The sequence below is a fragment of the Lithobates pipiens genome, unplaced genomic scaffold, assembly GCF_037356315.1.
Source record: "Lithobates pipiens isolate NorthernLeopardFrog02 unplaced genomic scaffold, aLitPip1_a1.2 Scaffold_3, whole genome shotgun sequence".
Classification (NCBI taxonomy): Eukaryota; Metazoa; Chordata; class Amphibia; order Anura; family Ranidae; genus Lithobates; species Lithobates pipiens.
Genome location: NW_027507790.1, coordinates 148072599 through 148093714, shown reverse-complemented (window position 1 = coordinate 148093714; position 21116 = coordinate 148072599). Strand labels below are relative to the sequence as shown.

The following is a 21116-nucleotide window of genomic DNA, read 5'->3' as shown; positions in this document are numbered from 1 at the left end:
TCCGTCGACCAGAGGCCCTGAGCCAACTGATCCCCCATCACTCCACCCCAGCCGGATAAGCTGGCGTCCGTTTCAGAGGTAGGAACGACTTCCTGGACAGAAGCACCAGGGACCTCAGCCACCAGATCAGGGAATCCCTGACTGCCTGGCCTACCTGGATCTGCCAATCCAGGGACAACTGAGATTTGACCCACTTTGTCAAAATCTCCTTCAGCAGGACTCTGGTGTGGAACTGGGCATATGGTACTGCCCCAAAGGAGGCTACCATGAGTCCCAGGACTTGCATGCAGAAGCGGAGCGACAACCACTAGCGGTTCATCAACAGTTTTACCATGGATCTGAGTGTCTGCAGCTTGTGTGAAGGGAGAAACCCTCTCGCTTCCCTGGAGTCCAGCAGCAAGCCTAGGTACTCCAAACGCTGGGTCGGTATAATCACCAACTTTTTTAGGTTCAACAGCCACCCAAATTCTTGCAGAGTCTGCATGGTGATCGCCACATCCTCCTCTAATTCTGAGGCGGAAGATGCCCTCAGGAGGAGAACATCTAGGTATCCCACAATCGCGATCCCACGTTGCCACAGCAACCCCAAAACTGGAGCCAATACCTTGGTAAAGACTTGGGGGCTGATGCCAGACCAAAAGGGAGAGCCACAAATTGGTAATGGGCTTCCCCGACTGCAAACCGCGAAAGTTTTTGATGCCGGAGCTATATGGGTACGTGCAGGTACGCATCCTGGATATCTAAGGACGCCAGGGAGTCCCCTTGATGGAGTGCAGCGACTACTAAGCGAACCGATTCCATTCTGAACCTCTGCACTTTCACAAAGTGATTGAGGGCTTTTAGGTCCAATATTGGACTACCCCTTCCTTCTTGGGAACTACAAACAGATTTGAGTAGAATACCTGGAAACGTTCCGATTCCGGAACCGGTACAACCACCTCGCGATTCAGCAGGTCCCTTACAGCCCCCCCAAGAGGGGCTCCCTGTGAGCTGGGGATACCGATATGCTGGAGAGGAAAAACCTGTTTGGTGGCCAAGAGAGAAACTCTATCTTGTAGCCTGAAGAAATCAGATCGTAGACCCATTGGTCGGACAGAGATGACCACCAGGCTGCAAACTCCCGAAGGCGACCCCCCCACCCGAGTTATGGGTGGGGGCAAACCTTCATGCGTTAGCACTTTTGTTCGCAGGCTTGTTAGGCTTGTGGTTCCAGGGACGTTTCTGTCCTTCCGTGGTCGTCCTGTAGGGCTGGGGGCATTTGGCCAAAGCTCCTGGCGGACGAAAAAGCCGTTTGTGAGTGAAAAATGAGGGCCCTTGCCTACGGCGTGGCTCCTTAGCCTTCCTGGCCTGTGGGAGTAGAGTACTCTTACCACCTGTGGCATTCTTAATAATGTCACCCAACGAGGCTCCAAAAAGCCGGCTGCCAAGGGAAGACCCATCAGGGCTTTTTTTTTTTTTAGATGCCTGGTCAGCCGACCAGCATTTTAACCAAATCAGGCGCCTCAGCGCCACTGCTGACATTGAAGCCCTGGATAATGGGGGAGAGTATCAATGGCCGCGTTACAAACAAACTTAAGGCCTTGCACTAGTTGGTCTGCTAGTTCCACGCAGACAGGAGAAGCCTGTTCTCCCAATTCGTGGTGCAACAGTTTTGCCCACTCAGTGTCTGCGACACAAGTGCGGATGCCAGTACTGGTCACACGGCTGACCCCACAACCGTAAATGAGCCACTACCTCGGCCTTCCTGTCCGTGGGATCCTTAAATGCAGGAGTCCCCTCTACCGGGATCATGGTTACTTTATTTAACCTGGATACTGGTGGGTCCACGACCGGAGGAGCCGACAACTTTTTGAGAAGGCTCTCCTCAAAAGGGTAACGCACCGCCATGTATTTGGGGACCGAAAAGGTCAGTTGCGGGCAACCCCATTCCTTGTAAATGAACTTGTCAAAATAAGTCAGATACGGGAACACTTTAGGTGAACGGGCTAGCTTACGGGACCCAAAAGGGACCGCTACCTCAGCAGAGGAATCTGCTGGCTCCTGAATCTTCAGGGTATCATGCACAGCTGTGATAAGTGCTCTAACAAGCGCTTTGTCGCACATGGACCCAGACGGGGAATCATCCTCACTGTCCTAACGGTCCTGGTCAGCGTCATCTGACAAGACAGAACAGGGGTCACCAGCCTCAGCAGGGCCCAAGTCTGCGTCAGAGCTCTCCCGTCCTCGAGGACGGGGGGAGGGGGGGTGGGCGGGGGCTGCTTCTTAGCACCTTTGCGCCCACGCACCGCTTCCATCTTGGCAACAGTGAATCACCAGTTTCTGAAGCCATGCTGACCCTACCCTGTCTGCCACCCAAATGGGGACTTAGGACAGCGACAGTCCCATCCTTCTTACTGCTGCTGGCTGAGGGGCTCTTTCCCGCAGGACTCACCACCTTGAGGGGTTCTGCGCTATCCAGCAGGTAGTGCCTGTAGTCTCTGTTGGCTCCCAGGTGCAGAGGGTGGAACAGCTCTGTCGGTGGAAGCAGCTGCTAATGGTGCTGAAACCACTGTGTAGTGTGCTCACACGCAAAGAAAATGGCCGCTCAGCCTCCAGTATAAGGACATAAAAAGCAGGGAAAATGGCTGCCAGAGCACATGCTGCCGCTAGAGAACACTAAAAAAAACTTGTTCAGGCTTCGGGAAAATGGCCGCCGGCGTCCTGTATAGGGACAATCACAGGGAAAATGGCCGCTGAAGCCCAGAGGAGCATGCTTTTCCTTGCCCACACCTAAAATGGCCACCAAATGAAAGAACCATGAGGAACAGGGAGAAAAAATGGCGTTGAGCACAGCGCTGCACAGGACACAAGCCAGCCTCACAGACACCTTCAGGGGCATGAAAAAACAGGACCCGGGACTTAGCCAGCCAGCGCTACCCCCCCCCCCCAGGTGAGCCCCTGCACACACACACCGATCAGCAGCTTCCCCCGGTGGGGGGGAGGGGATAGGGAGAGAAGAGAGGGAGGTGTGGGACCCCCGAATCGACCTCCCAGGAAATGCCCAGCTTCTCAGCCCCACAGAGGCAGGGAGAGCTGTACTTACCAGTCCTGAAGAGATGGGAGACATTCCATTACAGACCAACTCACTGATCAGTACAAGGTGGTTGCTGGCCCGGCACACTGTGACGCAGACATCAGTAGCCTGGTCATATGTGTGCCCCGGAGCATAAAAGCTCACCGACCACCTCTGGAGTGGAGGTTTCATCGTGGCCAACCCAGCACGGAGCTCTGGCCTGCACACGCTCGATGGCCGGACTGGAGAGACTACAAGGATAAGAGTATCCAGCCCGTCACCCAGCCGGCAGTTGATAGCAGATCACAGGATCAATCATCTTGCGCAAAAATCAAGTTGCTGCAGAAAAAAACGACAGACTGATGGGCCCATCAGGGTTCCTAGGTGCTTCTCCTTCACTAGGCAAAATAAAACTGATGACTGCATGGCAAGCTGGAGGGTTGTTGCCCAAGGGACCACCCCCTGGGCGGAACTGGAAAGTTCTGAGTGTTACATAACAAGTAATGCCTAGTATTCTCCTAAAGTTGGGCATAACAACCCAATGGAGGAGAGGAGCTGTGTCGGCCGGTGAACATAAGAGAAAGGAAATATTCCCTGGCCCCTAGAATGGCCATATCATCTCCTATACTGGACGGTTCTGCAATACTGAAACATAAGCACATAAATGTAATATATTGCAGCTTAGCAGTCCTTTATATTAGCTCCATTTCTTTCCTTTTTTTCCTATTTTCACCCGGTAATACAAACTGTATCCAAGAAGGAGCAGCGCTCCTGGTTTGGACTACAGAACCCCTCCCCCCCTCGTTATCTCCATAACATAAGGGAGGTGAGGTGTTTTACAGTTCACATGAAAACTGGTTTGGGCTGATAACACTGCTTTGTATTTCACTGCAACAGGGAATGTAGCGCACAGGAACTCACTGGAACTTGCAGCATTTTAGTAAAATAAACATGCAGAATATGCATGTATTGGAGAGATGAATAAATAAGTAAACTACAGACTGCACAGGAATGTTACACTAATATAGGATATTTTAGCTTCTGTACAGGTATGGGTGCTTTACCATCATTTATAAAATGTAATTTGTTGATATTTCAATAAAGGTAAAAAAAAAAAAAAATCTTCTGTACAGTCATTGTTTCTTTGAAGGACATTCCTATTATTCAAAGCTAAGATAAATGTATAGTTGCCAGCATAATTTCTGTTGAAGGATGCTTCTGTCACAGTGGGTACTTACTCTTGGATTTCACAGATGCTAAAAATGTCACATTAAGTTCTGGGCCTTTGGCTTGTGCTTTATTGAGGTAAGAAGCTGTATACTCTGCTTGACAGGCAGCCATTAATCCGGCCCAAACTGCTGGATTATCTGCAAAATAAAAATATAAATAAAAATTTTCCCAAAATGTTAACAGTCTGGATAAGTAAACATTCCAAAAAGATTCAACTGTACTAAAAGCATAAGCCCCTTTTGAGTGTAAAAAGCAGGCCATAGTGAGCAAAGTCACATACGTAACTGGATCACGACTGACTGGTTTCAAGGTTTATATATAAAGATGATAAAAGCTGCATGCCTGTAAAATGATACTTAAAATAGCATAGGACATGAGCTGGCAGTTCAAGACTGTGTGAGCTGTTAAAGATTTGTGGAGTTGCTTCAGGCTGTCTTCTGGGAATCCACCTTATGGGTTAGCTACAAAAAGAAATCATAAATCTGTAGTATACACTAGGGGGCAGTAGAGCAACACATAACAATACAACATAACAGAAACCAATCCACAGATACCAGTTGTTTTTTAAGCAAAATTATCTTCACCAAGATAACGCAGACACTGCTAAACCAGAACATCCATTTAAAATGTAGGATTTACATACATATTGTAAGTGTATTAAAACCCATGAAATACAAATCTAGTATATTGCAGCTTACCAGCCCTTATATGTGGTGGCTGCATTCGTTTTCTTTCTCTGTTTTTTTTACCCTTTGTTTACACATGGTGACCCTGCCATTAATGGAGTAGCAGCTTTGCCAGCCTTGGGCAGTGACTGTTTTAGGACTACAAAACACTTCACTTTTTCACCATAACATAAGGAGAGGTGTGTTGCAGTTCAGAGACAGAACTGGGAACAATGCTAAATAAGAACAGTGAGCAGAGGCAGGGAACAAAGGAAGTTATCACCTCACAGGATCAATAAACTTTGGGCACTTACAGAACCAACAATTACAATGGTGTATTTAACAGACCAGAATTAAGCACAGAAGAGAAGTTCATTGTTAGGGTTTACATGCACTGTAATGACCAACATAAGCCAAACGCGGCCAAATCTCTATTTATTTCAGTTTATTCTTTCAGTTTCACGTACAGAGCAATTCCTACAATGTGATGTGTTTTTTGTTGTAAGGTAAAACAGTATTAAGCAATTATGTAAACATGAATTACACACACTTGCCTTGTGATCCTGCCAGTAATACATTTCCTAACTAGAGTGACAACACTTATATGCTGTACTGTATCTATGGAGCAGTATTGTCACCTTGGAACAGGTTGTGTTTAGGGGCTGCAGATCCCCTTCCCCATCACATGGGGAGTGTTTTGTAGTTCAGGGAATAGAAAAACCAACACAGGACCAAAAGCGTTGGATCACTTGGGCTGGGACATGTATGTATTAAATATCCTTGAACCTACAATACTGTGCTGCTAGCAATCCACTGGAGAGATGGACATAGTCAAAAATGCAAAGCCTCAATGCTACGCACTGGCAAACGGGGTGTCCAAATATTATATTTCTATATATATATATATATATATATATATTTGTAATCGGAGTCTTCAAGTGGGAAATGCAATATTACTTAAGAAACAAGGCCTGAGGTGTGCCATGGCCTGGATGGTCAGTATGCCTGAAAAGAGGGCATATCCTGAATGTAAGAATAAGAAAAATACTATGAGTATGAGTGAATAACCTGGGGGAAACGGGTGGGTGGGCACCTAGAAACCCCAACCCTGGCCCTGACAGAGGAGGAGGGTTATATAGTCTCCGACTCCTCCCACAAATACAGGCTGGCCTACAGCCAGCCTTCTAACTTGTAATCGGAGTCTTCAAGTGGGAAATGCAATATTACTTAAGAAACAAGGCCTGAGGTGTGCCATGGCCTGGATGGTCAGTATGCCTGAAAAGAGGGCAAAAAGACACCAGTTTAGGTGGGAGAGGGAAGGTAGAGATCCCATCCCTAAAATGACGTATGCCCAAACGCCAACCGTAAGTAACCGGTAAGTATCCGCTGTGAGAGTAGAACCCATCGACTCCAGACCTGGAGATGAGAAGGAACCTCCTTAGAGCCTGCAAGCTACGCAAACCCAATTGAACGTCCCGTGAAGGATAGGATGAGCCTGATGCCCAAGGTGACCCGGACATGAGAATGAACTGCTATGAATGAGAGGATACGTGGGGAAAAGAGAGCAAGGGCTGACCCGAAGAACCCCTACAACACACACCAGAAGAAGCACCGTGAAAACACCCCTTCCCATACCCGGTAAGAGGATGTGAGAGGGTGAGTGGCAAAAATACCAGTGATAGGAGAGGAAACCTGGCTGCCTGATGGATGTGATGGAGTAGATGCCATGGCAAGCATCATCAACATGGCGACACCAAGACAAACTGGTCCCACCGGATGTGAACAGGTCATGCTACTGCCCGAGACCTCCCAACCGAGACCGAATCCTGAACCGAGGAAGGAGAAACAGACTCCAACCCAGGGGAATAAGTCCCATAGCATGAACCAGCCATGCCCAAAGTGACTAAAGCACCCCCCTCCCCACCTGGAACAAACCGGGGAGGAGCAAAGATGACTGGACCGACGTGCCTGAGCAGTACTCCAGGCAACCTCCTAGACAAGAGATCGGAGCTGAGAGTGGAATCCAGAATGGTGACGACGTCGCCCAACCTACCACCTAAGGACCGTGGCTTGGACACACCCTGAGAGTATGAATCCCAGGGCGGTAACCAGGGCCTCTATGCAACAGGATGTCCACTAAAGAAAATTGTTGTCTGCTTCCAACCTGAGGGTGCGCCCAGTGGCGAAAAGACATCTGTACGTGAGTGCAGGCATGGTTGATATTGGTATGGATGCCAAGACGGCCCAACCTGAAAACGCAACTAGAAGGAAAGACAGACAACCAGACATGAGAACAACAACAACGCCCCTCTGCCTACCTAAGAATGAGAACATGGCAGAAAAGTCAAGACCACAGCGCATGAATGAACCTAATGATGAACCCCCCCCGTGTGTGAGTTGAGAAATAGTGAGTTAACCCGAGTAACCTGCAGCGCAGAGACAGGTAATTAACAGAAACTCAGGCCTAGAGTACCCACAGACCGTGGTGGGTAGACGTACAGGTGTGGTGAATGAACATGCATCGTATGACGTATGGTATACAGGCGAGAAGATTGTGGTCAACAATCATTAATAACGAAACCTCAGCCCGTATGGATCTGTAGACGTGACAGATCCCGATGTGCGAGCCCTAGCTAACTGACCCCGGTACAAACATGAACACAGATACGATAAGACATGACAATGAATTCAGACAAACCTAACCAGAATATGTCATAAGTGAACGCCCTTCTGCGAACTCTGAAGCCAAACACAGAGGTTGAAACACCATGACAGAACCACTGAACAGAAACACTATGACAGAAATACTGACAGAGAAATGTCACGACAATGCCATGACAGAAATGCTAAAAGTTGACCTAGGTAGAACGATGACTGAAATCCCGGGGCAGAACGCTATGACAGACATGCTGGCAGGACGCTATGACAGAACTCCAGGGGCAGAACACTGACAGATAACCTGAGGCGGAACGCTATGACAGACATGCCGGGCAGAATGATATGACAGGAACCCAGGGGCAAACCACTATGACCGCCATGCTGGACAGAGCGCTATTACGGAAATACTGGACCGAACGCTATGACGGAAATACTGGACCGAACGCTATGACGGAAATACTGGACTAAATGCTGTGACCGAACCTGGACAGAACGCTATGACAGGAAAGCTAGAAAGAATGCTATGACCGAGAATGCTGGACCAATCGCTATGACAGAATTGCTGGGCCGAACATTATGACAGAAAATGCTGGGCCGAACGTATGACAGAAAATGCTGGGCCGAACGTATGACAGAAAATGCTGGGCCGAACGTATGACAGAAAATGCTGGGCCGAACGTATGACAGAAAATGCTGGGCCGAACGTATGACAGAAAATGCTGGGCCGAACGTAAAGACAGAAAATGCTGGGCCGAACGTAAAGACAGAAAATGCTGGGCCGAACGTAAAGACAGAAAATGCTGAGCCGAACGTAATGACAGAAAATGCTGAACAGAACGCTGTGACAGAAAACTGGACTAATGCTATAACCAAACCTGGAAAGAACGCTATGACAGGAAAGCTAGATCGAATGCTATGACAGAAATGCTGGGCCGAACGCTGTGACAGAAATGCTGGGCCGAACGCTGTGACAGAAATGCTGGACCGAACGCTGTGACAGAAATGCTGGACCGAACGCTGTGACAGAAATGCTGGACCGAACGCTGTGACAGAAATGCTGGGCAGAACGCTATGACAGAAAATGCTGAACAGAACGCTGTGACAGAAAAACTGGACTGAATGCTGACAGAAACCTGGACAGAACGCTGTGACAGGAAAGCTAGATGGAACGCTTATGACAGAAATGCTGGGCCGAACGCTATGACTGAAAATGCTGAACAGAATGCTGTGACAAAAAACTGGACTGAATGCTATGACCGAAACCTGGACAGAACGCTGTGACAGAACTGCTGGACAGAACGCTATGACAGGAAAGCTAGATAGAACGCTATGACAGGAATGCTGGGCCGAACGTTATGACAGAAAATGCTGGGCCGAACGTTGTGACAGAAAATGCTGGGCAGAACGCTGTGACAGAAAATGCTGGGCAGAACGCTGCGACAGAAAATGCTGGGCAGAACGCTGCGACAGAAAATGCTGGGCAGAACGCTGCGACAGAAAATGCTGGGCAGAACGCTGTGACAGAAAATGCTGGGCAGAACGCTGTGACAGAAAATGCTGGGCAGAACGCTGTGACAGAAAATGCTGGGCAGAACGCTGTGACAGAAAATGCTGGGCAGAACGCTGTGACAGAAAATGCTGGGCAGAACGCTGTGACAGAAAATGCTGGGCAGAACGCTGTGACAGAAAATCGCAAGCAGAACGCTGTGACAGAAAATCGCAGGCAGAACGCTGTGACAGAAAATCGCAGGCAGAACGCTGTGACAGAAAAACGCTGGCAGAACGCTGTGACAGAAAAACGCTGGCAGAACGCTGTGACAGAAAAACGCTGGCAGAACGCTGTGACAGAAACGCTGGCAGAACACTGACAGAAAACGCTGGCAGAACGCTATGACAGAAACGCTGGCAGAACGCTATGACAGAAAACGCTGGCAGAACGCTATGACAGAAAACGCTGGCAGAACGCTATGACAGAAAACGCTGGCAGAACGATATGACAGAAACGCTGGCAGAACACTATGACAGAAAACGCTGGCAGAACGCTATGACAGAAAACGCTGGCAGAACGCTATGACAGCAACGCTGGCAGAACGCTATGACAGAAAACGCTGGCAGAACGCTATGACAGAAAACGCTGGCAGAACGCTATGACAGAAAACGCTGGCAGAACGCTATGACAGAAAACGCTGGCAGAACGCTATGACAGAAAACGCTGGCAGAACGCTATGACAGAAACCGCTGGAAAAAACGCTATAACAGAAAACGCTGGCAAAACACTATACCAGAATGCTATGACAGAAAATTTGCTGATGGAAGCTACCATCGACACCCGGGCTGACCCCAATATAACACCGACCAAAGAAACCACCAAGTAAAGCAGCAACCTGGGTGGACTGAGATCCTCCATCACTGCAGCAGAGATGCCAGTCTGCGCTGTGGGGAGGAAAGGAGCAACAGGTGGGTGACAGCCCACCCCCCTTGCAAGCACTAGGACCCACCGCTCACTTAGGCAGCCAGCCGATACCACCCTCCCCCCCCCCACATGAGCAAGGGGAGAGAGGATCCAGCAGCTGACCGATCCCCAGGCGGGTTCTCGGCAGCTCTGGCGACGGACATGCACGGGGAGTGGAGCCTCTCCCCCCCGCCATGCAAGCAAAGGGAGAGAGGAGCCAGCGGGCGGCCGACCACCCCCCCCCCCCATGTGAGCAATGAGAGAGAAGCCAGCGGGCGGCCGACCCCCCCCCCCCCGCCATGCGAGCAAGGGGAGAGAGGATCCAGCGGGCGGCCGATCACCAGGCGGGCTCCCAGCAGCCCCGCTGATCACACCCTCCCCCCAGGGAGAAGCGGCCGACGGCCGCCACGTGGAGCCCCCCCGAACCTTCAGGCGGACGGAGCACCACACACGTGGGGAGAGAGAGGAGCTGGGGCGACCGATCACCCCCCCCCCCTCCCCACACTGGAAGAAACGGCGGGCAGGTGGACGGAGCGAACATGTGGGGAGAGAGGAGCGGGGGCGGCCGATCGCCGATCACCCCCTCTCTCCCCACACTGGAGGAACCGGCGGGCGGGTGGACGGAGCAAACATGTGGGGAGAGAGGAGCTGGGGCGGCCGATCGTCGATCACCTCCCCCTCTCCCCACACTGGAAGAACAAGCGGCTGGACATGGCAACCGTGGGGAGAGAGAGGAGCCCGGCCGACCGATCACACTCCCCCCCTCTCCCCACACTGGAAGAAACAGGCGGCTGGACATGGCAACCGTGGGGAGAGAGAGGAGCTGGGGCGACCGATCCCCCCTCCCCTCCCCATACTGGAAGAAACTGCGGGTGGACAGAGCAACCATGTGGGGAGAGAGAGGAGCTGGGGCGGCCGAACGCCGCTCACCCCCCCTCTCCCCACACTGGAACAGGACAGGGGAACGCACCCCCTCTCCACCAGCATGATTGTAGAGAAGTGAGTGGTGGGTGATAGATGGACAACCCTTCCCCCATGAGCTGCCTCCACCTAGAAACCCCAACCCTGGCCCTGACAGAGGAGGAGGGTTATATAGTCTCCGACTCCTCCCACAAATACAGGCTGGCCTACAGCCAGCCTTCTAACATATATATATATATATATATATATATATATATATATATATATATATATATATATATATATATATATATATATATATATATATATATATAGTTCCAAAGGTTGCTGCGCTTAAAAATTTGTTGCTTTATTCCATCAAATCTTTGGAAAAAGATTACAAAGCAAATAGAGTCATTCCAAACAAAATCATTACAATCATCTGTTCAGACAAAGATTACGTTTTGGGCTGATTTGTTTGCGCCCTTCCTTAGATCAGTCAGAACACATCTGAAGGTTTTCACCACAATCATCTATTTTATATGTGTTTCACAAGCATCATCACACATGGAATCAATATGGTTGATCATTCTCAGTTTCTATCTAATCAATGTTACAGAATACTAATCTTATACCATAGACACATAAAATAGCTAATCACACGGCCGATAATCTCAATATCTCATTGTCATCTTGCAATTCATCCTATTTTCAGATCTGAAAGACATATATATGCATAAAAAGATATATATCCTCAATAAATAAATATAAAAATCTGTTCAGTAACAACACAGAACAAATAACCTATTAAATAAACAAATAAAGATCTAGGTCCGCGTTTAAACCATGTGGGGCAAAATGACTCTACTTGCTTTGTAATCTTTTTACAAAGATTTGATGAAATAAAGCAACACATTTTTAAGTGCAGCAACCTTTGGAACTTTATGCTCATAATAAGGTCGGTGGGAGGACCTGTTTGCTGGCACTAGATTGAAATCTGTGTGCGGTTCTCCTCTATACTACAACGCATATATATATATATATATATATATATATACACACACACACATACATACACACACACACACACAGTGGGGCAAAAAAGTGTTTAGTCAGCCACCAATTGTGCAAGTTCTCCCAATTAAAAAGATGAGAGAGACCTGTAATTGTCATCATAGGTATACCTCAACTATGAGAGACAAAATGTGGAAACAAATCCAGACAATCACATTGTCTGATTTATTTAAAGAATTTTTTTGCAAATTATGGTGGAAAATAAGTATTTTCTCAATACTTTTTTATATATCCTTTGTTGGCAATGACAGAGGTCAAATGTTTTCTGTAAGGCCGCGTACACACGGGCGGACTGTTCGTCCAACTTTGTCCGCTGAACAGTGTTTGGGCGGACAGTCCGCTCGTGTGTGGGCTTTCAGCGGACAGTTTCAGCGGACAGTTGGACGGACAAGGTTTTTCGGAAATTCCGTAAAACTGTCCGCTGAAAACTTGTTTCAGCGAACAGTCCGCTCGTGTGTAGGCTTGTTCGTCAAACAAAGTTGCGCGCATGCTCAGAAAGGATTTTCACGCCAAAAGCTATAATGCAGTGTATAGGACGTCGTATTTTTCGTCCCGTCGTACGTGCCGTTCACGTCATCGCGCACGGTTTCAGCAAACTGTTCGTCCGTCGTGTGTGGCCATGTCCGTCCATGCTAAGTTTGAGCGGACTGTTTGCCGAAACTGTTGGACGGACAAAGTTGGGCGAACAGTCCGCGCGTGTGTACGCGGCCTTAGTCTTCACAATGTTGTCACACACTGTTGCTGGTATGTTGGCCCATTCCTCCATGCAGATCTCCTCTAGAGCAGTGATGTTTTGGGGTGGTCGCTGAGCAACACAGACTTTCAACACCCTCCAAAGGTTTTCTATCTGGACACTGACTAGGCCACTCCAGTGCCTTGAAATGCTTCTTACGAAGCCACTCCTTTGTTGCCTGGGCAGTGTGTTTGGGATCATTGCCATGCTGAAAGACCCAGCCACGTTTCCTCTTCAATGACCTTGCTGATGGAAGGAGGTTTGCACTCAAAATCTCACGATACATGGCCCCATTCATTCTTTCATGTACATGGATCAGTCGTCCTGTTCCCTTTGCCGAGGATCAGCCCCAAAGCATGATGTTGCCATCCCCATGCTTCACAGTAGGTATGGTGTTCTTTGGTTGCAACTCAGCATTCTCTCTCCTCCAAACACAACGAGTTGTGTTTCTACCAAACAGTTCTACTTTGGCTTCATATGACATTCTCCCAATCCTATTCTGGATCATCCAAATGCTCTCTAGCAAACCTCAGATGGGCCCGGGCATGTACTGGCTTAAGCAGGGGGACACATCTGGCACTGCAGGATCTGAGTCCCTGGCGGCGTAGTGTGTTACTGATGGTAGCCTTTGTTTCATTGGTCCCAGCTCTCTGCAGGTCATTCACTAGGTCCCCACATGTGGTTCTGGGATTTTTGCTCACCGTTCTTGTGATAATTTTGACCCCACGGGGTGAGATCTCCCGTGGAGCCCCAGATCGAGGGAGGTCATCAGTCTTGTATGTCTTAAATTTTCTAATTATTGCTCACACAGTTGATTTCTTCACACCAAGCTGCTTGCCTATTGCAGATTCAGTCTTCCCAGCCTGGTCTACAATTTTGTTTTTGGTGTCCTTCAACAGCTCTTTGGTCTTCACCATAGTGGAGTTTAGAGTGTGACTGTTTGAGGTTGTGGGCAGGTGTCTTTTATACTGATAACAAGATCCAACAGGTGCCATTAATACAGGTAATGAGTGGAGGACAGAGGAGCCTCTTAAAGAAGAAGATACAGGTCTGTGAGAACCAGAAATCTTGCTTGTTTGTAGGTGATCAAATACTTATTTTCCACCATAATTTTCAAAAAAAATTATTTGAAAAAATCAGACAATGTGATTGTCTGGATTTGTTTCCACATTTTGTCTCTCACAGTTGAGGTATACCTATGACGACAATTACAGGCCTCTCTCATCTTTATAAGTGGGAGAACTTGCACAATTGGTGGCTGACTAAATACTTTTTTGCCCCACTGTGTATGTCTATTATATATATATATATATATATATATATATATATATATATATATATATATATATCGGCGTATAACACGCACATTCAAGGAGGCAAGTTTCAGGGAAAAAATAACATTTTAAATAAGGAACTTTGAAGCAAAATAAGGTTCATTGCCAATCTGCAGCCTCACCATTGCCATCAATGCAGCCTCACCATTGCCATCAATGCAGCCTGATCAATGACCATCTGCAGCCTCACAAGTGCCATCAATGCAGCAGCCCCGCCACTGCCAACAATGCAGCAGCCCCACCACTGCCAACAATGCAGCAGCCCCACCACTGCCAACAATGCAGCAGCCCCGCCACTGCCAACAATGCAGCAGCCTCGCCACTGCCAACAATGCAGCAGCCTCGCCACTGCCAACAATGCAGCAGCCTAACCATTGCCATCAGTGCAGCCTGATCGATGCCCATCTGCAGCCTAGAGGGGACAGGGACGAGCGCCGACAGATTGCATACAGTGAGAATTTCCTATAATACACAGAACAGTGGTCCAATGGCAGCCCAGGAGACGGGACTTCCTATTACAGAGGCCAAGTAAATAGGAGATTCTCACTGTATGTAATCTGATGCTGCTCGTCCCGCCTCCCCCCCTGTCCTCTCCGAGGCAGCTAAAATTGAAGTATTGGTGTATAACACGCACACGCTATTTGCACCCGATGTTCATGGTGAAAAAGCGAGTGTTATATATTTATATATAGATAGAAAGGTATATCAATGATGAATGAATAGATGGTTGATAAATAGGACTTGCTTCCAAAAAGTACCAAAAAGCCCTACCTCACCGCCTTATGGTGACACCATTGCAGGTTCATGCTCTCCTGCAGTATGGAGTCCCATTGCTTGAACTGCTAAAAGGCGCCAGATAAGTATGGGAGCCCGTTTTTCTATGGATCTTTTTCAGGCCTTTTTAAGGGTTAGCAGGAGCTTGTCATTCTTCTCCATTTCCCCTTGTTGGCATGTCTCATGTGGAGATATATATATATATATATATATTTATTTAGAACATAGTATATCGTTTCTACCTCCTGATGCAGCGTTCCCCGTGTCTGTTTGTTTTCTCCGATTTCCAAGAGTGTGCAGCGTTTCACGCACGCTGTTCGGCTTGGCTTTCCCGGTGCGTGGGGGCGGAGTCACAGCGCGACGCATGCGTAGTAGTGCATTGAAGCCAACGCCGGGCATTTTGGTACACCCAGAACACTCTCAGATATAAAAGGAGAGCTTATGTTCATTAGGGGGCCAGCTGTCAAAGGGAAGACATCTCCAAAGGTGTCTTCTCTACCCTTTTTCATTAATCCTATATTATTTAGCCTAACCAAGGTACAAGGGGAGGGAGGTGTGTGTGTGTGTGTGTGTGTGTGTGTGTGTGTGTGTGTGTGTGTGTGTGTGTGTGTATATATATATATATGGGCTGTTACTGATTAACATTTTTGTGTTCGATTCATCGATTTTCTTTTTTTAAATCGCTTAATCGACTAATTTAGATTATAACGCACATACAGATCCAACTGCTTTTAGCTGATCTCCTTGCATTGCAACTCTGCATTAGTCAGTGGTAAATGTGGCATACACTATATACAATCACCCAACACTAGTTAGTTTCCACAATCCATGACTTAACTTCACAGTTCACAAAAATACGTTTTAAATTGAAACTGTAGCACTGACGCAAGTAATTTTTTTCCCCACAGTAGCGTGACAATCCCTCCACCTCCAATCTAACTAATCACTCTCACCTTATGGCATGGACCCCTGTGCAAACAGGTGGTCATGCAAGTGGGTATCAAAAGGGTTAACAAGGACCATAAACTTCTCTCACGTCTCCTTAGATCTCAGCAAGGACACCAGGTCATGGGTATAAAGAAAAAAATCGAAGTGCTCACCGATTAAGTATAAGATTTCATTTTTGTGTTCAAACACAAACTACTCACATAAAGATGATAAAAACACAGAATGTAAATCCAACAATCATGCTAGTTCCGTAGGGCAGCAGCAGGTGACATCATGCGTAGCTCCTCTCCCATACGCGTTACGTTCAATCATAACTCTGAAGTCACCGGACTCCTCCCCCCTTCCCTTTTTTAGCAGACGAAGGCACTTGGGGAAGGGGGGGGGGGGAGATTCCAGTGATGGTGATGTCCGTGGCGTCACCGGATCTCCGACAGAACTCCCTGAAGACCAGGAAGCCAGCGGAGAGATGAGTACCGATCAAAAGAATTTTGATTGATCAAAAAAATGTATTGATTAATCAAGGAATTCATCTTTAATTTCCACAGCCCTAATATATTTTATATATATATATATATATACACACACACACACACACATATATACACACACTATATATATATATATATATATATATATATATATATATATATATATATATATATATATATATATATATATATACATACATACAGTGACTACAAGTAGTATTCAACCCCCTGCAGATTTAGCAGGTTTGATAAGATGCAAATAAGTTAGAGCCTTCAAACTTTAAACAAGAGCAGGATTTATTAACAGATGCATAAATCTTACAAACCAAAAAGTTATGTTGCTCAGTTAAATTTTAATAAATTTTAAACATAAAAGTGTGGGTCAATTATTATTCAACCCCTAGGTTTAATATTTTGTGGAATAACCCTTGTTTGCAATTACAGCTAATAATCGTCTTTTATAAGACCTGATCAGGCCGGCACAGGTCTCTGGAGTTATCTTGGCCCACTCCTCCATGCAGATCTTCTCCAAGTTATCTAGGTTCTTTGGGTGTCTCATGTGGACTTTAATCTTGAGCTCCTTCCACAAGTTTTCAATTGGGTTAAGGTCAGGAGACTGACTAGGCCACTGCAACACCTTGATTTTTTCCCTCTTGAACCAGGCCTTGGTTTTCTTGGCTGTGTGCTTTGGGTCGTTGTCTTGTTGGAAGATGAAATGACGACCCATCTTAAGGTCCTTGATGGAGGAGCGGAGGTTCTTGGCCAAAATCTCCAGGTAGGCCGTGCTATCCATCTTCCCATGGATGCGGACCAGATGGCCAGGCCCCTTGGCTGAGAAGCAGCCCCACAGCATGATGCTGCCACCACCATGCTTGACTGTAGGGATGGTATTCTTTGGGTCGTATGCAGTGCCATCCAGTCTCCAAACATCACGTGTGTGGTTGGCACCAAAGATCTCGATCTTGGTCTCATCAGACCAGAGAACCTTGAACCAGTCTGTCTCAGAGTCCTCCAAGTGATCATGAGCAAACTGTAGACGAGCCTTGACATGACACTTTGAAAGTAAAGGTACCTTACGGGCTCGTCTGGAATGAAGACCATTGCGGTGGATTACGTTACTTATGGTATTGACTGAAACCAATGTCCCCACTGCCATGAGATCTTCCCGGAGCTCCTTCCTTGTTGTCCTTGGGTTAGCCTTGACTCTTCGGACAAGCCTGGCCTCGGCACGGGAGGAAACTTTCAAAGGCTGTCCAGCCCGTGGAAGGCTAACAGTAGTTCCATAAGCCTTCCACTTCCGGATGATGCTCCCAACAGTGGAGACAGGTAGGCCCAACTCCTTGGAAAGGGTTTTGTACTCCTTGCCAGCCTTGTGACCCTCCACGATCTTGTCTCTGATGGCCTTGGAATGCTCCTTTGTCTTTCCCATGTTGACCATGTATGAGTGCTGTTCACAAGTTTGGGGAGGGTCTTAAATAGTCAGAGAAGGCTGGAAAAACAGATAATTAATCCAAACATGTGAAGCTCATTGTTCTTTGTGCCTGAACTACTTCTTAATACTTTAGGGGAACCAAACAGAATTCTGTTGAATTGAGGGGTTGAATAATTGACCCTCTGAATAAACTTTTCACTATTTAAAAAAAAATTAAACAAATAAATAACATTCTTTTTTGCTGCAGTGCATTTCACACTTCCAGGCTGATCTACAGTCCAAATGTCACAATGCCAAGTTAATTCCGAATGTGTAAACCTGCTAAATCTGCAGGGGGTTGAATACTACTTGTAGGCACTGTATATACACACACATATATTTAAAAAAATTAAACCCTTTTTCTCATCAAAGATGAATTTAATTCCTTTTTTTCCCAGCTGCCCCTAGTAGTCTAATGCCACATCAAAAATATCCTCAACATACCACTAGGTAAGGGCTGCAACAGTCAGGTAAGTTTTTTTTTTTTTTTTTTTTTAAGAGCACCCCAGGCAGGTTGAAACATCTTTTTTGTTTCTATTTTTTTACTATAGCTCGCATCACAGATCCTCCCACAGGTCATCCCACAGAAACTCTCAAGATCAAGGGTTCAAAGAAGTTCTGGCCATTCTCACTCATCCTCGGCTCATGTGTCCCGCAGGGATCAGACGTCACCCCGGCATACCTCAAGTAGACATGACTGCCAGTGCAGACCTGCGTATCCAGGAGATAAAGCATGTTGGTTGTGTGGCAAACAAGCCCTACATGATAAATTCGTATGTGGTCAGTGCCTTCTAGAAGCCACAGGGGACAAGGAAAGAGAAAAATAGGAATCCAAGGAATCAAATCAAAAACCCGATTAAGGATTCAATCCGGGAGTTAGGCAGCTTTTTGACTCTGTACCAACTGTAGACGCCTCAATTATGAGGTTAGCCAGAAATACAACACTAGCATTAGAAGATGCAGTCTTATTTAAGGATGTCCTTAACCAAAGGATCGATTCAGATATATATATATATAAAAAAAAAAATCTTATCAGGCATCTATCTCAAGGGCTAACAGGGTATGGTCAGACAACATCGAAACAGCCCTCAGACAGGGTGTAGGCTCAGAGGAAATCATCAAGGCACTGGATGAATTGAAATTGGCCTCAGATTTCATGGCAGAAGCAGCAATTGATGTATTAAAATGTTCTTCCAGAGCTATGCTGTACTCCATCACTGCCAGAAGGGCGTTATGGCTAAAACCAGGGTTGGTCGACCCAACATCAAAACAATCTTGGTGTCATATTTCATATAATGGGTAGGGGTGCAACGGATCAAAAAACTCAAGGACTGGATCGTTCCTCGGATCAGAGTCACGGATCGGATCAGCAAATAATAATTTAATTTGCAAAAACCTGTGAAAATTCCACCACCATATAGTCCCCACTGTAATATCAACAATCTCCCCCACTGTAATATTGGCTGGGTACAGCTTAGCATGGCTGAGTATCGCAGAGTATCGCGGCGTATGGCCGGGTATCGCGGCGTATGGCCGGGTATCGCGGCGTATGGCCGGGTATCGCGGCGTATGGCCGGGTATCGCGGCGTATGGCCGGGTATCGCGGCGTATGGCCGGGTATCGCGGGGTATGGCCGGGTATCGCGGGGTATGGCCGGGTATCGCGGGGTATTAGTACAGATTAGTACAGAGAGGGGAGAGAGGAACTGGCGTCATGACACGACGCCGGGTTTGTTTACAAGTGATCGCTCCGTCGGAGCGATCACAATGTTAACGGCCTGGGTGTAGAAAGATGGCCGCCGCTTCGGAGCTAGGCCGAAGCCACGGCCTTTCCTAAGGCCGAGACCGCGGAGCGCTCCGCGGATTGCGGCATGTGCCGATCCGAGCGGGGTGACCCGTTCGGATCTCGGATCGGTGACGATCCGTTGCACCCCTAAAGGTGGGTTACCTCGATAAAATGGATGCAGCAATCACCAGAGTCAGGGGGGAAAAGATGTTTAATTACAAAGAGAAAAAGGAATTCTTCAGTATGTTCAAATTCTTATTCTTCAACAAGCAGTAGTGCTGGTTCCGGACTTGGAAAAACGCGCAGGATTTTATACCCCAGTCTTTTTGGTCCCCTTGTGGAGCATTTAAAAATGAAGTCTTTAAATACAGTGATTCTATCAGTACAACCAGGGAATTTGATGGTCTCTATAGACCTCCAAGATGCATATCTTCATATACCTATCCAGCAACAGTTTCAGCCAATCCTTCGATTCAAAGTAGGCGACTTACATCTCCAATTTCAATGTATTCCCTTCGGGATCTCAACGGCACCCAGGACCTTCACCAAGGTGCTAGTGGCAACCTTAGCTCCTCTTCAAGAGCAAGTGAATCAGGTGCTACGTTATCTAGACGATATCCTGATTTTATCCCAGCACAAGGAGAGCCTAGAAATACATGTGCGATTGGTCCTAGACACACTGACCAGGTTCAGGGGGCTGATCAATTACTCCAAAAGCCAGTTCACACCTATGCAGTAGATGACATATCTGGGAGCATTCTTCAACACTCCAGAGAAAGCAGTTTCATTCCCATCAGAAAAAATCCATGTACTGATAGGGAAATTAAAAAGGGTGCTGGCAAACCATTCCATGTCAGCATAAGACTTGTCTGAGTCTGCTAGTGTCCCTTTATTCATGTATACCCATGTTAAAATGGGCCGGGTGGCATCTACGGGGTTCCAGATACAGTGGAGGAGGAATCACCTGGAACAGAGGATAATGATCAAACTTGCAATGAAGTCCAGCCTCTGGTGGTGGACAAGGCCATCCAACCTTCTGGTTCACTGTTCCCTTGGACCCATCTTGTGGACCATTCTTGCACCAAACGCAAGTCGGTCGGGTTGGGGAGCACACTACCAAGAGCAGTTAGTACAAGGGAGATGGCAATTAAATTCAGAAGAAGTAGTATCAAACATCCTGGAGCTAAGGGCAGCATGGATGGCAATCTTGCATCTAGACACCTCCCTCAGAGGCAAATCTGTACTTCTCCAGATGGACAACAAAGCGGCAGTGGCCTATGTCCAGAACCAGGGGGGAACACAGAGCAGGTTCCTATTCAGCGAAGTAACGCCCATTCTATCATGGGCTGAGAGGAATTTAATCATATTGCAGCCTCATATTGCAGGGCCTGAGAATCAGTTAGCCGATCATCTTTCAAGATCATTCAGCGACAATAATGAAGGGTCTCTGAATCAGAGAGTCTTCCTCTGGATATGCCAGCAATAGGGAACTCCCCAAATAGACCATGTGGCCTCCCCACTCAATGCAAAGACGTTTGTATTCTTTTCAAGA

At 47.2% G+C, this 21116-nt stretch overlaps 1 protein-coding gene across 5 annotated transcripts in view; it reads right to left on the bottom strand.

The window, feature by feature from the left end:
* Window positions 1-21116, bottom strand: part of SKIC3 (SKI3 subunit of superkiller complex) — a 204780-nt gene that overhangs the window by 41913 nt on the left and 141751 nt on the right. For all 5 annotated transcript variants that reach the window (XM_077462372.1, XM_077462378.1, XM_077462373.1 and 2 more), the window contains exon 35: window positions 4291-4419. In XM_077462372.1, the coding sequence (XP_077318498.1) occupies window positions 4291-4419 (129 nt within the window). The remainder of the gene's footprint in view (window positions 1-4290; window positions 4420-21116) is intronic.